Genomic DNA, 12,136 nt, shown 5'->3' with positions numbered 1-12,136 from the left:
TCGAAATATGTAAGAAAGGGTGCGAAGCATACCTTGCGTATGTACTTGATAACAAAGAGTTAGAAAAGAAACTCGAATCTGTGCCGGTGGTTTGTGAATACCCAGACGTTTTTCCCGAAGAATTACCGGGTTTACCACCTGTTTGGGAGGTAGAGTTTGGTATTGAGCTTGTACCTGGGACTACTCCGATTTCGATAGCTCCGTATCGTATGGCACCAACCGACTTAAAAGAATTAAAAGCTCAGTTGCAAGAGTTGACGGATAGAGGTTTCGCTCGACCAAGTTTTTCACCTTGGGGTGCACCAGTATTGTTTGTGAAAAAGAAGGACGGAACCATGAGGTTGTGCATCGACTATCGTCAGTTGAACAAAGTGACAATAAAGAATAAATATCTGTTACCGCGTATTGATGATTTGTTTGATCAACTAAAGGGAGCCTCAGTGTTTTCAAAGATAGATTTGAGATCGGGTTATTATCAGTTGCGGATTCGAGATTTGGATATACCCGTAATCGCTTTGAGCGAGATCGGCCACTCACGTAATTCTTAGTGATGCCGTTTGGGCTCACTAATGCCCTGCGGTATTTATGGATTTGATAAATCGATCTTGAGACGATGATTTGGACCGGTTCGTAGTTGTGTTCATTGACGACATCTTGGTCTATTCAAGAGATGAGACCGAACATCTTGAGCACCGATATTAGTATTGCAAATTTTACGGGATAAGCGGTTATATGCTAAGTTCATGAAGTGGGAGTTACGTTAAGAGAGGTTAGCTTCTTGGGCCATGTGGTATCTGCGATCGGTATTCGAGTTGACCGAGCAAAATTTCACCATACTTAACTAGAAGCCTCAGAAATATTAATTGAGGTTCGAGCTTTTTGGGACTTGGGTTACTACCGACGGTTTGTAAAAGGTTTCTCGATGATAGCCACACCCATGACGAAGCTACTTCAAAAGATATTAAGTTCGAATGGACGGAAAAATGTCGAAAAGTTTTGATCAATGAAAACTTATTTGACCGAAGCCCCAATTTTAGTGCAAATTAATCGGGCAAAGAGTTTGTCATCTATAGTGACGCCTCCTACTTGGGTTAGGTTGCGTGTTGATGCAAGAAGGTCGAGTTGTGGCCTATGAGTCGAGACAATTAAAGCCACATGAGAAAAATTATCCGACCCATGATCTCGAATTAGCTGCCATCGTATTCGCTTTGAAAATATGGCGACATTACTTATTTGGTGAGAAGTGCCATGTATTTTCGAATCACAAAAGTCTCAAATATTTGATGACTCAAAGAGACTTAAATCTGCGACAAAGACGTTGGCTTGAGTTGTTGAAAGATTATGAGCTGGTCATTGATTATCACCCGGGAAAGGCTAATGTGGTTGCGGACGCCTTAAGCCGGAAATCACTGTTTGCTTTACGAGCAATGAATGTACACTTGTCTGTTCTACCCGACAATGTGTTAGTAGCCGAATTAAAGGCCAAACCATTATTGATTCATCAAATTCGTGAAGCTCAGAAAGTCGACGATGAGTTGGTTGCAAGACGGGCTGAATGTGTTCCGAATATGGAATCAGAGTTTCAAATTGATAATGACGATTATTTGAGGTTCAGAAGTCGTTTGTGTGTTCCAAGAAATTCAGAACTCATTTCGATGATTCTGAACGAGGCTCATTGTAGCCGAATGTCGATTCACCCGGGGAGTACGAAAATGTACAACGATCTGAGACGTCAGTTTTGGTGGCATGGTATGAAACGAGACATTTCCGATTTTGTTTCGAAGTGTTTAATATGTCAGCAAGTAAAGGCGGAACATCAAGTGCCTACGGGTTTACTTCAGCCGATCATGATACCTGGATAGAAATGGGATCGAGTCACGATGGATTTTGTGTCTGGGTTGCCATTGTCGACAAGTAAGAAAGATGCGATTTGGGTTGTTGTTGATAGACTGACTAAGTCGGCTCATTTTATCCCCGTACGTACGGATTTTTCATTGGATAAACTAGCTGAATTGTATGTTTCTCAGATTGTGAGATTACACGGGGTACCGATTTCTATTGTGTCGGATAGAGATCCGAGATTCACCTCACGATTTTGGAAGAAATTTCAAGAAGCCCTGGGTACCAAGTTGCATTTTAGCACCGCTTTTCACTCCCAAACCGATGGTCAATCCGAGCGGATAATTCAGATACTTGAGGATATGTTGAGATGTTGCATCCTCGAGTTTAGTGGTTCATGGGAACGGTATTTACCTTTGATTGAATTCGCTTACAATAATAGTTTTCAGTCAAGTATTAAGATGGCACCTTACGAGGTTTTGTACGATCGAAAATGCCGTACGCCATTGTTTTGGACCGAGCTCGGTGAAAGTAAAATTTTCGGAGTAGATTTGATTAAAGATGCTGAACAGAAAGTAAGTATAATTCGTGAGAGTCTGAAGGCAGCATCGGATCGTCAGAAGTCGTACGCTGATTTAAAACGAAGAGATATTGAGTATCAGGTGGGACACAAAGTGTTTCTTAAGGTATCACCTTGGAAAAAGATACTTAGATTTGGCCGTAAGGGCAAATTGAGTCCGAGATTCATTGGGCCGTATGAGATCTCCGAACGAGTTGGCCCAGTTGCATATAGGTTGCTTTTACCCCCTGAACTCGAAAGGATCCATAACGTTTTTCATGTTTCGATGCTTCGACGTTACTGATCCGATCCTTTGCATATAATAAACCGCTCCGAGATTGAAATTCAAATCGATATGAGTTATGAAGAAGAACCGATCCGTATCCTAGCTCGTGAAGTGAAAGAGTTGCGAAACAAAAGGGTTCCGTTAGTGAAAGTGTTATGGCTCAAACACGGAATGGAAGAAGCTACTTGGGAACCTGAGAACTCTATAAAAGAACGATACCCAAACCTATTTACCGGTAAGATTTTCGGGGACGAAAATTTCTTAAGTGGGGGAGAGTTGTGACAGCCCTAAATTGACCCTAATCGGAAAGTGGTTTCGGGACCACTAAACCGAGTCATAAAAATAATTAACCGTCATAGTTGATGCTCATTATATGTACATATGCATGTGTAAAAATTTCATGTTTGGATTTTGTTAATTGTAAGTGAATTTTATCAAATAGGACTTATGTGAGAAAATTTAGAAATGTGCTAGGCAAATGTAAGGTGGCCTATAAATGCATGTTGTGAAAATGCTGGGTTTGCATGTCAATTTACCCAAAATTTAAGCATAGTGGCCGGCCATGCTATGAGTGGAAACATGTTGCAAACATGTTTAGTTAGTGGTTATGTTAGAAAGAATAAATAATGAAAAAGGAATATGATGAAAACAAAGAAAAAAAAAGTGTCTATCCTTTCACATTTTTGTTGGCTTGGCCGAATGTTCTAAGAAGAAGGGGGGGAAGAGCTTGAGAAAATCAGCCATGGGAGGTTGCTAGACTAAGGTATGCTTGATGTTGTCCATGAGATTCACGCATGTTTTTAGTTGTTAGTTTGAGTTCTACCTAGCCCATGGTTTAAATCTTTGCTATAAGATGGGGATGATATTCGACCATGGGTGTTGTCTTCTTGGTTGATGTTTGATGTTTGATGCTGTGGTGATGAGGCATGAAGATGAGTTATGTTTCGGCTAAGGTGGATTTGTGTTGATGTCATTTGCATGCTAAGTGTGAAGCTTTGTAATGATACATGTGTATGGTGCTTTTGATGTTGTGAATGGAAGTAGAGGAAAAGTAAAAGAAAATTTATGTAGAAATGTGATATATGTGGATTTATAGGATGTTTATATGTGAAGCCATGCTAGATTAGGAAAAATTTAGTCAAGTGTTCATGAGATGAAATTTTGTGTTTAGGTGAATTAAAGATGATAGTATAGTTGACATTATATATATATATATGTATGCATATTCGGCCATCAAATTAAGAGCATAGGTGATGATGAGTCTAAGCTTTGTACATTCGGCCATATATATATATATGCATGTGTGATTGGATTATTGATAGTAGGGCGATAGCATATGGTTATTAGCCAATAGCTAAGAGCATAAGGTAGCAAGATAAAAATTTTACCATGCCGTTCGTATGTCATAAAATCATTAAAATGTGAATACCAATATATGTAGCAAAGCGGTTGAATGAGTTAATTTATTTGTTTAAGCTCAAGATCCTAAAGGAGAGCGTCCAACAAGGGAAATCGAAGGTCATCGAGTAGCCGACTTGGAATTATTTTACCCAACACAAGGTAAGTCATTAAGCATATAGTTGGTATTGATTTAAATGATCGTAATACCTATGCAATTGTGGTTAATGAGATGAAATGTATACAAATGTATATGTACGTAGAGATGAAATTGTCGAATGTAAAAAGGAAGTGAAGCGTATAGAGTGGCTGGTTTTCGGCACTAAGTGTGCGGGTAATAAGTGTTCACGGTTGTGAGATTGGCACTAAGTGTGCGGGCTTGAAATTCATGGCACTAAGTGTGCGAGTTTAAAGTACATGGCACTAAGTGTGCGTGGTTGATTATTAAGCACTATGTGTGCGAACCCATTATATATATATTTTCTATCAATTATTTATATTAAGGGTGCGACCTTACCGAGTCGATTTCGGACAGCGAAAAGGGTAAGTACCTTGAGTTCATGGCTAATAGGTGCTATGTTTATATTTGGAGTTGAGCGTGGTAAGTTTTTAACCTATGTGATGATTATAATTGAAGTCACGTACATAAGGTTCATCGTGGAATAGGTGGAAGTTCGCTTAGTTGTATGATTGTAACGAAAATAAAATGATGTATGGAAATGCCTCAATCATTCTATTGAATAGCGTATGAAATGTCAATGTAGGACTTGGAATGAGATTGAATCGTAAGGTCTAAGAAACTATGGCATAGTTCGGTATGGATGGAGTACTTAGCCTCATTTCGTTGTTTCCTCTTGTGAAAATTTTATTAATGGATGGTAGTGTAATGCTTATGACTTACTGAGTTATATACTCATTCGGTGTTTGCTTGTCACCCATTTTAGGTTTCTTGGACTCGACTTTTTGCGTATTCGGGACCGTCATCGAAGTCATCACACCAGCTTGCAACTTTTTGGTATCTTCTTCTTAGTTGGTCTAAGAGAACATTTCGGTATGTATAGGCTATTATGTTTGTTTGAACTTTGGTATGTAAAACTTTGGATAGCCATGAGAAAATGGCTTATATACATTTTTAGCATAGTACTATAATCGTTTGTATGTTGATCACTAAGAGGTATGGAAATGTTTGAAAACGATTAGCCATGGGAATGGTTAATCATGATTATACTTTGTGCTATGTATGCAAAAAGGGCTAATTGAATCATGGAAACTATGAAATAGGTAAAGTCTACCTTAAAGGCAGATGCTGACAGCAGCAGCGATGTGGATGTGAAAATTCACTAAAAATAGTAGGAATTGAATTAAATAGTGAATAAATTATGTAAATGAACCTTGATGAATCTACTTTCATATGGAAGAAATGAAACGGTTATATGAGTTGTATGTTAAGAGATATTTAGGTTTTCGTGAAACAGGGCCAGAACGGTTTCTGTATTCCCTGTTCCGACTTTGGAAATTCATTATAAATTAACCCGAGATATTTAGAAGTCATGCCATATATGTATAGATTCCTTTTTGAGTCTAGATTCTATAGAAACAAACGGCATCAGTATTGAAGCCCTGTACAGGGAGATATCCAGGTCGTAATGCATGAAGGTCAGTGTAGTCGCACCCTGTAACAGGGGAGACTTTAACTAATAAACTGTACTAATTGGCCCTACCAAAAATTCTAGAAAAAAAAATTTGTAGATGGATATATGAGTCTAGTTTCAGGGAAAAATCACGAAACTGATTTTTGAGTTGTAGAACTCAAGATATGATTTTTAAGGTGACAGTGACACAGTTAGCCAGCTGTCTGGAAATTTTTTTTTATGAAAGGTGAAATTAAGTGAACGAAGTCTGTTAACCCCTCGTGTCCGACCCCGGCGACGGTCTCGGGTACGGGGTGTTACAGAAGGCATTGTGGAAATATGAGTCAATGTGAAGATTTTTGGAGTATGTCTCACATTTCGGTCAAATTAAGACACAATTAGAGAGTGACGTTGCAATAAGGAGGAACTCCTTGTCCCGATGAGCTGCAGATGTCACGACGCAACACCACATCGTCTTGACGATGCGAATTCCATGTCACGACGTGGCGACGTGTCATGCAATTTTCTCGATTTTCTTCTCCTGGTTAAACTCTGATTATTTGTTTCAGTCGAACTGTGATTAGTGTAAATTATTTTAATATTATTTAACTTACGAATTTAGCCTATAAATAGGCCCGTTTTTCACCCTAGAAAAATAACACATTATACATTTAGGTATTAGCTTTTACAAGCTTTCAGAGAATTTTTGTTTATATTTTGAGGGTTTTTATTTCGGGTTTCAGGGATTAATTTTTATCTCTATCTTTGTTATCTGTTGTTAATTTGTCATCACATATGCTCATTTTAATCACTCAACTTTAATAAATTTTCATTTTGATCATTCATTTTATTTTTAGAATTAATTTTTAATTGTTAAAAAAACCTTGAGTTTTTTTAGGGAAATGAGTTATTTAGTTGCTAAGATTAAATCTAAAATTTTCACTTGTAACTCAATTTCAAATGAAAACTCAAATCTTTTCTTGTAGTAAACCATAACGTTTTCATTTTTATTGAAAAACTAAATTCTTAAAAAAAGAAAAAGAAATTAACTAGATAAAATAAATTTCCTCCAAAAATCTAAGTTTTTCCTTTAGAAATCCAGATAACTTTCTCTAAAGCCCTAGATATTTTTCTCTTATTAAAAGCTAAAATTAATTATTAAAAAGAAGAAATAAAAAGATAAATTGATTTTTACTATAAAATTAAAGTAAAATCTCAAGTTTTTTGCTTCCTTTTTCTAAGAAAAAAATAAAATGAATTCTAAAAATAAAAATAAAGAAAAATAAAAACAAGAAAATAAGTTTTCCTATTGAAAAAAAAACTAAAATTAGTTCTCAGAAAAATAAAAAAGTGATAAAATAAAATTTACTAAATTTGGTTACTATATAAGATCAAATTAAAATTAAAATAATAAAATATCTAGCAACACTCATATTGCAAACTTTTTATTTTTTTTATTAAAATTAAGTTACCAACAGAGTAATTTACCTAAACCTTTTAATCGAGATAGGTTTAGAACCAAAAACTTTGCTGCAGTTGGACTGAAACAAACCATGCTTCAAGAGAGAAAAAAGAGAGAGAAAGCGAATCCGAGACACAATAAAAGGACAAGTTCAGTGCTGTGGACCACCATATCTTCACTTTAATTCCTGCAAGCCCACAAAAGATAATAAAAGGGGTCCTCCCCTCTCCTCCTCTTTATTTTTTGTTTTTTCCTCCTCTTCCTTGCTGATTATCTCTTTAAGAGATTCCGTAATCAGCTTTTGTTTCTCATGGAACTGTCTTAGTGTGGCCAACCAAACAACCCTTTCAATTCAATTCTATCAACACACACACACACACATACTATATATATATATATATATGTTGCCTCCATAGAATCTTACTTTGCCTTGCTTGTTTGGGGTTTGTTTAGGGTTACAAAGAGTGGGGATTATATCAGACAGAGAGGAGAGACTAGAAGATGTCAGTTGCCAAAAATGAAATGTGTTGGGCGAGGCAATAATTAGGAGCTGGACCAGTGTGCAAGCTCGGAGAGGGCTTGTCGGTTGTACCATGTCTCTTAGTGCCACCATCCTCTAATGCTCATCACTGGTTTTTGAGAGTACAAACCAAACCCACCTGTTTCCTTTGATTGATGGATTTTATGGGGTCAATTGGGTGATGGGAAACACAAACCCCTTCACAAATCTCTCTTTATCCCTCTCTTCTCCTACCAACCATCTCCTTAGTTCACCTTCCTTAATCTATGCTAAAACAACGCTTTCCTGCTTGGTTTGGTCTTAAATAGAGTTTCGAGGATTCTTACAGAAAAAAACATCTGTGATCAAGTTTTAATTCATCAAGGTAAGCTCTTTGTAAACTTGTCTCAGCTAAGGGGCCCCATATCATAGTCCCCTTTCCTGTTTCAGCTTCCAAAACTTTATTTTTATCACTTTTCTCGGGTGTTTATATATATAATTAAATTTATTTTAGTCACTTCAAAATTTTTTCATTTGTCTCTACACTGCTCAAGCACTTGCGTTTCGTCTCCAGGAACAGGAAATCGGGATTTAGTGAAACGAGTTGGTGGGTTTAGCACTAAAACGTCAAAGTCAGGGATAATTTTGTCTTTCCCACTAATTATTTCTTTGATCAAGTGAAGAAGTGGTGATGAATTAGGGTATGAAATTATTGCATGTGGTCATGATGATGGGTTTGAGAACATATAGATTACTAGTTCATTAATTCCCTAATAATAAAAAACTGAGATCGAAGGCTTAGATCAAGGTTTTAATGGAACTGAGAGGCCAAGATAATAAGGAAATGGGGATGCCAAGCTCTTTTAGTTACAAAAATCAACTCAACAAAGACTCATATTCTTCAGCACCTGTAAATTCAGCTACGGGAGAAAGAAGAAGAGATCGAACGGTTCGTGGTGACCCCAACCTACCTCAAACCCTAGATGATCCACTTTCAGTACCTAACCCCAGAAGAGATCCGGACCCAGATCCAGTTTCAGCTTCCACAGCTACCACCGGTGAGATAGCAGCTGCGGCAGACAGCAGATCACCGCCAACACCGGAGCCCCAACCAGTCGCTGGTCCAACGTCGGCAACCATCAGCTTCACTCCTTTGATTAGGTATAAAGAATGTTTGAAGAACCACGCCGCCAGTATGGGCGGTCATGTGGTCGATGGTTGCGGGGAATTCATGCCGAGCGGCGAAGAAGGCACGCCGGAAGCGTTGAAATGTGCGGCCTGTGAATGCCATAGGAGTTTTCACAGGAAAGAAATAAACGGGGAATCACAGTATGCACCGAGCAGCTATTATTATACCAACAACAACAACAACACAAGGAGAAACGCTGTACGTCCTCCTCGACGAGCAACACCTCTTCACCATCAAAGATTCTCCCTTGGATTGTCTGCCAGTCCTCCTGCTATGTCGGTTGCACCACTGATGATGAGCTTTGGTGGCGGCGGCCCGGCCGAGTCCTCGAGCGAAGATCTCCATGTGTTCCATTTCAGTGAAGGAGGGCAACAACCTTCACACCCTCATTCATCAAAGAAGAGATTCAGAACCAAGTTCAGCCAAGAACAAAAAAAGAAGATGATGGAATTTGCTGACAAATTGGGGTGGAAAATCCAGAAACAAGATGATGAACAAGTGCAACAGTTTTGCGATCAAGTGGGAGTAAAGAGACAGGTTCTCAAAGTTTGGATGCACAACAATAAACAAGCCATGAAGAGAACAAATGTAAGAGACATCTAAGTTCTTCGTAAAACACAAAACAATTTCATACAGAATATATATATGCATTTGATTTAGAGAATAATTTTTGGATATAAAAATGTGAATAACAAAAAAGAGATGGAGGAGGACATACATTCTTACTATATTTGCTTAATTTTCCTGATTTGTAAGAAAGGTTTGCTTACCAAAATTAAACAGTCTTTCTTCTCTAATCCTTCTTATTATTTACAGTTCTTAGAAACTTTTGCAGATTATAAAACTGTAGGAATCACAGCTTAAGCTCTCTTTCACTAAACCACAAAGTTTCATATACTACAATTACTTTTCTCCATGGAAAAACAAGGAGAAGAAAGAAAAAGAAAACATGTATTAACAAAATATAATGTATGCATATCTTTTCCCCCCTTTTTTCCCCCTCCAAAATGTTCCAATTGGCCCATTAACCATAAAAAGCCAGAGCAAACGGAATATGATGGGGTTTTACGATACTGATATGATTAACAGGCATCATAAAAATCCCATTCTTTCAAATCCTTTCCCATTTTTTTGCATTTTCAAGTTGGATCATAGATTCAAACTTTGAATATTTCCTTGTTTTGGTGTTGCAAATTATTCAGTTTCTGGGCCATACATGTTATACAATGTATCTAAAACAAAACCCCATTTTGTCTACTTGGCCAATCAAAGGTGTAAATATGGGAAATGTTGCCAGCACAGTTTGTTGCATGTATAGACAATAGATATTTGATAAGTCATAATCATAAGCTAGTGGAATTAAGCTTAATCTTAAGCTTCTTTCTTTGTTTTTATCCCCTTTTCAATTTGATAGATGTAAGATAAAAATAATATAATATAATAAATTCCCTATGCATTTTAAATAATTTGAGAAGTCTATTCATAACAATCACATGCAACGAAAGAGAAGGACATTTCAAACAATTTGACAAGTATATCTATATGCAAATCAATCAACCATAAAAGTAACCACAAAGCTGAGAAATTGCATGAACATGGCAATAAGGAACATGCAAATATAAAGTAGTATTGAAGCATACAATATAATTAATATTTAAATATAAAACAGGAGATATACTAACCAAACGTGTAGAGCTATAATAACTAGGTGATTGAAGCCAAGTAGGGTTAGTGTTCAAAAATTCAGCTTCATAAATATTAAGTAGGGGTTTACGTGCACAGCTCAACAATGTAAAACTCTAGTCTAGAGCGACAAGTAGTTGAATGAAGAAATAGAAACATTGGGAGGAAAAAAAAAAAGAAGGTAATTAAGTTAGTCCACATATAAATGTTGGGAGAAAAGCTAGCCAAGATCCACACATAATCCGTAGGGGAAGGTCATAGCCTCTCACAGGCATTTAAGAACAACTCACATGAAATCCATGCATTCACTTCAAAAGGGACATCTATAAAGAAAAGGGTGGCATAATGAAAAGCCTAGCCATTTATTTATTTATTTTTATACAAAGTTACATACACTAATATTTCAATCTCAAATTTAATAAATGTCATATCTTAAGGAAAAACTTATCTATCTCTTAGAAGAGACTACATGAATGAACTTTGCTCGCTATGAAGTCTTCTTTAAAAATGAGTAGAGAATTACTCAAGCTAAGTTCAAAACTTACCTAGATGAATCCTCTCACAACCTCAAGTTCAATCCAAATTTTGAAAGGCCTGATCAAGAAAATATCAAATTATAAATTTTTGAAAAAGCCAAAAATAAGCTTTTATTTTTTTTTTCTTATCATTTCTCGAGAATGGTAAGTTAAGAACTTAACCAATTTGAAAGTGTAATGAGACCAAGATCTCTACCTACACCTCTTGTCAAATACAAATACTCTTCATAGGTAAACTCAAACTTTGGGATAAAAAACTAATTATATTCATATCTTTCCAATAGGTAAATAGTACAATTTATAAACACCATTTTCATCAACTCCTAATCCTAGATCTGTTGAATTTTCCCATATACGTAAACAACTATGCTATATACACATGTATCACTTGCAGCCCTTTTTATAAATAAATGAACTAATCAACTAATTCTAATTGTGTAACTGATTAAGAATTCAAGTATTTTTGGTTCTATTTTCATGTTTTTATTCATGTGCTATTATTGTGTGGATTTACAAAACAACCATACTTGATATTTACACCCCCCCCCCCAAAGAAAGAAAAGGAAAAATCCTGGAGGATTTTATGGGGAAAATGACTACAATATTTGATAAACTACAAATTTCATTCATTTCCCGTCATATCAAGCAGACAAGTTAAAATATGTTGCTAAGTGACACGAACATGATAATAAAAGTAACTATGATAAAAAATAAAATAAGACACAAAATAATAATCTGAACACACGAATTGTTGGGTCTAATATTTAGGAAGCAACAATTTATGGAGAAAATCTTCTTGCAAATGGGCTTAATAGTCCAGTTTCCAAAATATCAAGGATAAGCCCAGGTCACTACATTGTCAAACTTATACAGCCCAGGTTCACTATGCACCACAATTTTGATATGGGGTTGGAAAAACAGAAACATGAAATTTGTCATGTTGAGAAATTATGTTTTATGCTTCCAATACCTTTTTTGTTTAAATATACTACCAAAATGAGCAAAAGACACTGCACAAATTGTTTTTTATAATATCTAAATGCCTATATCTGCA

At 36.4% G+C, this 12,136-nt stretch overlaps 1 protein-coding gene across 1 annotated transcript; it reads left to right on the top strand.

Annotated features, from left to right (window-relative positions):
• Positions 1 to 7,242: 7,242 nt before the first annotated feature.
• LOC108471968 (zinc-finger homeodomain protein 6-like) lies at positions 7,243 to 9,660 on the top strand. Its single transcript, XM_053022391.1, has 3 exons — positions 7,243 to 7,391; positions 7,629 to 8,059; positions 8,249 to 9,660. Exon 3 carries the CDS (start codon positions 8,489 to 8,491, stop codon positions 9,464 to 9,466), a length of 978 nt encoding a protein of 325 aa, XP_052878351.1. The 5' UTR covers positions 7,243 to 7,391; positions 7,629 to 8,059; positions 8,249 to 8,488; the 3' UTR covers positions 9,467 to 9,660.
• Positions 9,661 to 12,136: the final 2,476 nt, after the last annotated feature.

This window comes from Gossypium arboreum, chromosome 11 (assembly GCF_025698485.1).
Source record: "Gossypium arboreum isolate Shixiya-1 chromosome 11, ASM2569848v2, whole genome shotgun sequence".
NCBI lineage: Eukaryota > Viridiplantae > Streptophyta > Magnoliopsida > Malvales > Malvaceae > Gossypium > Gossypium arboreum.
The sequence above is the reverse complement of the archived record's forward strand: the minus strand, read 5'-3'. Positions and strand labels throughout refer to the sequence as shown.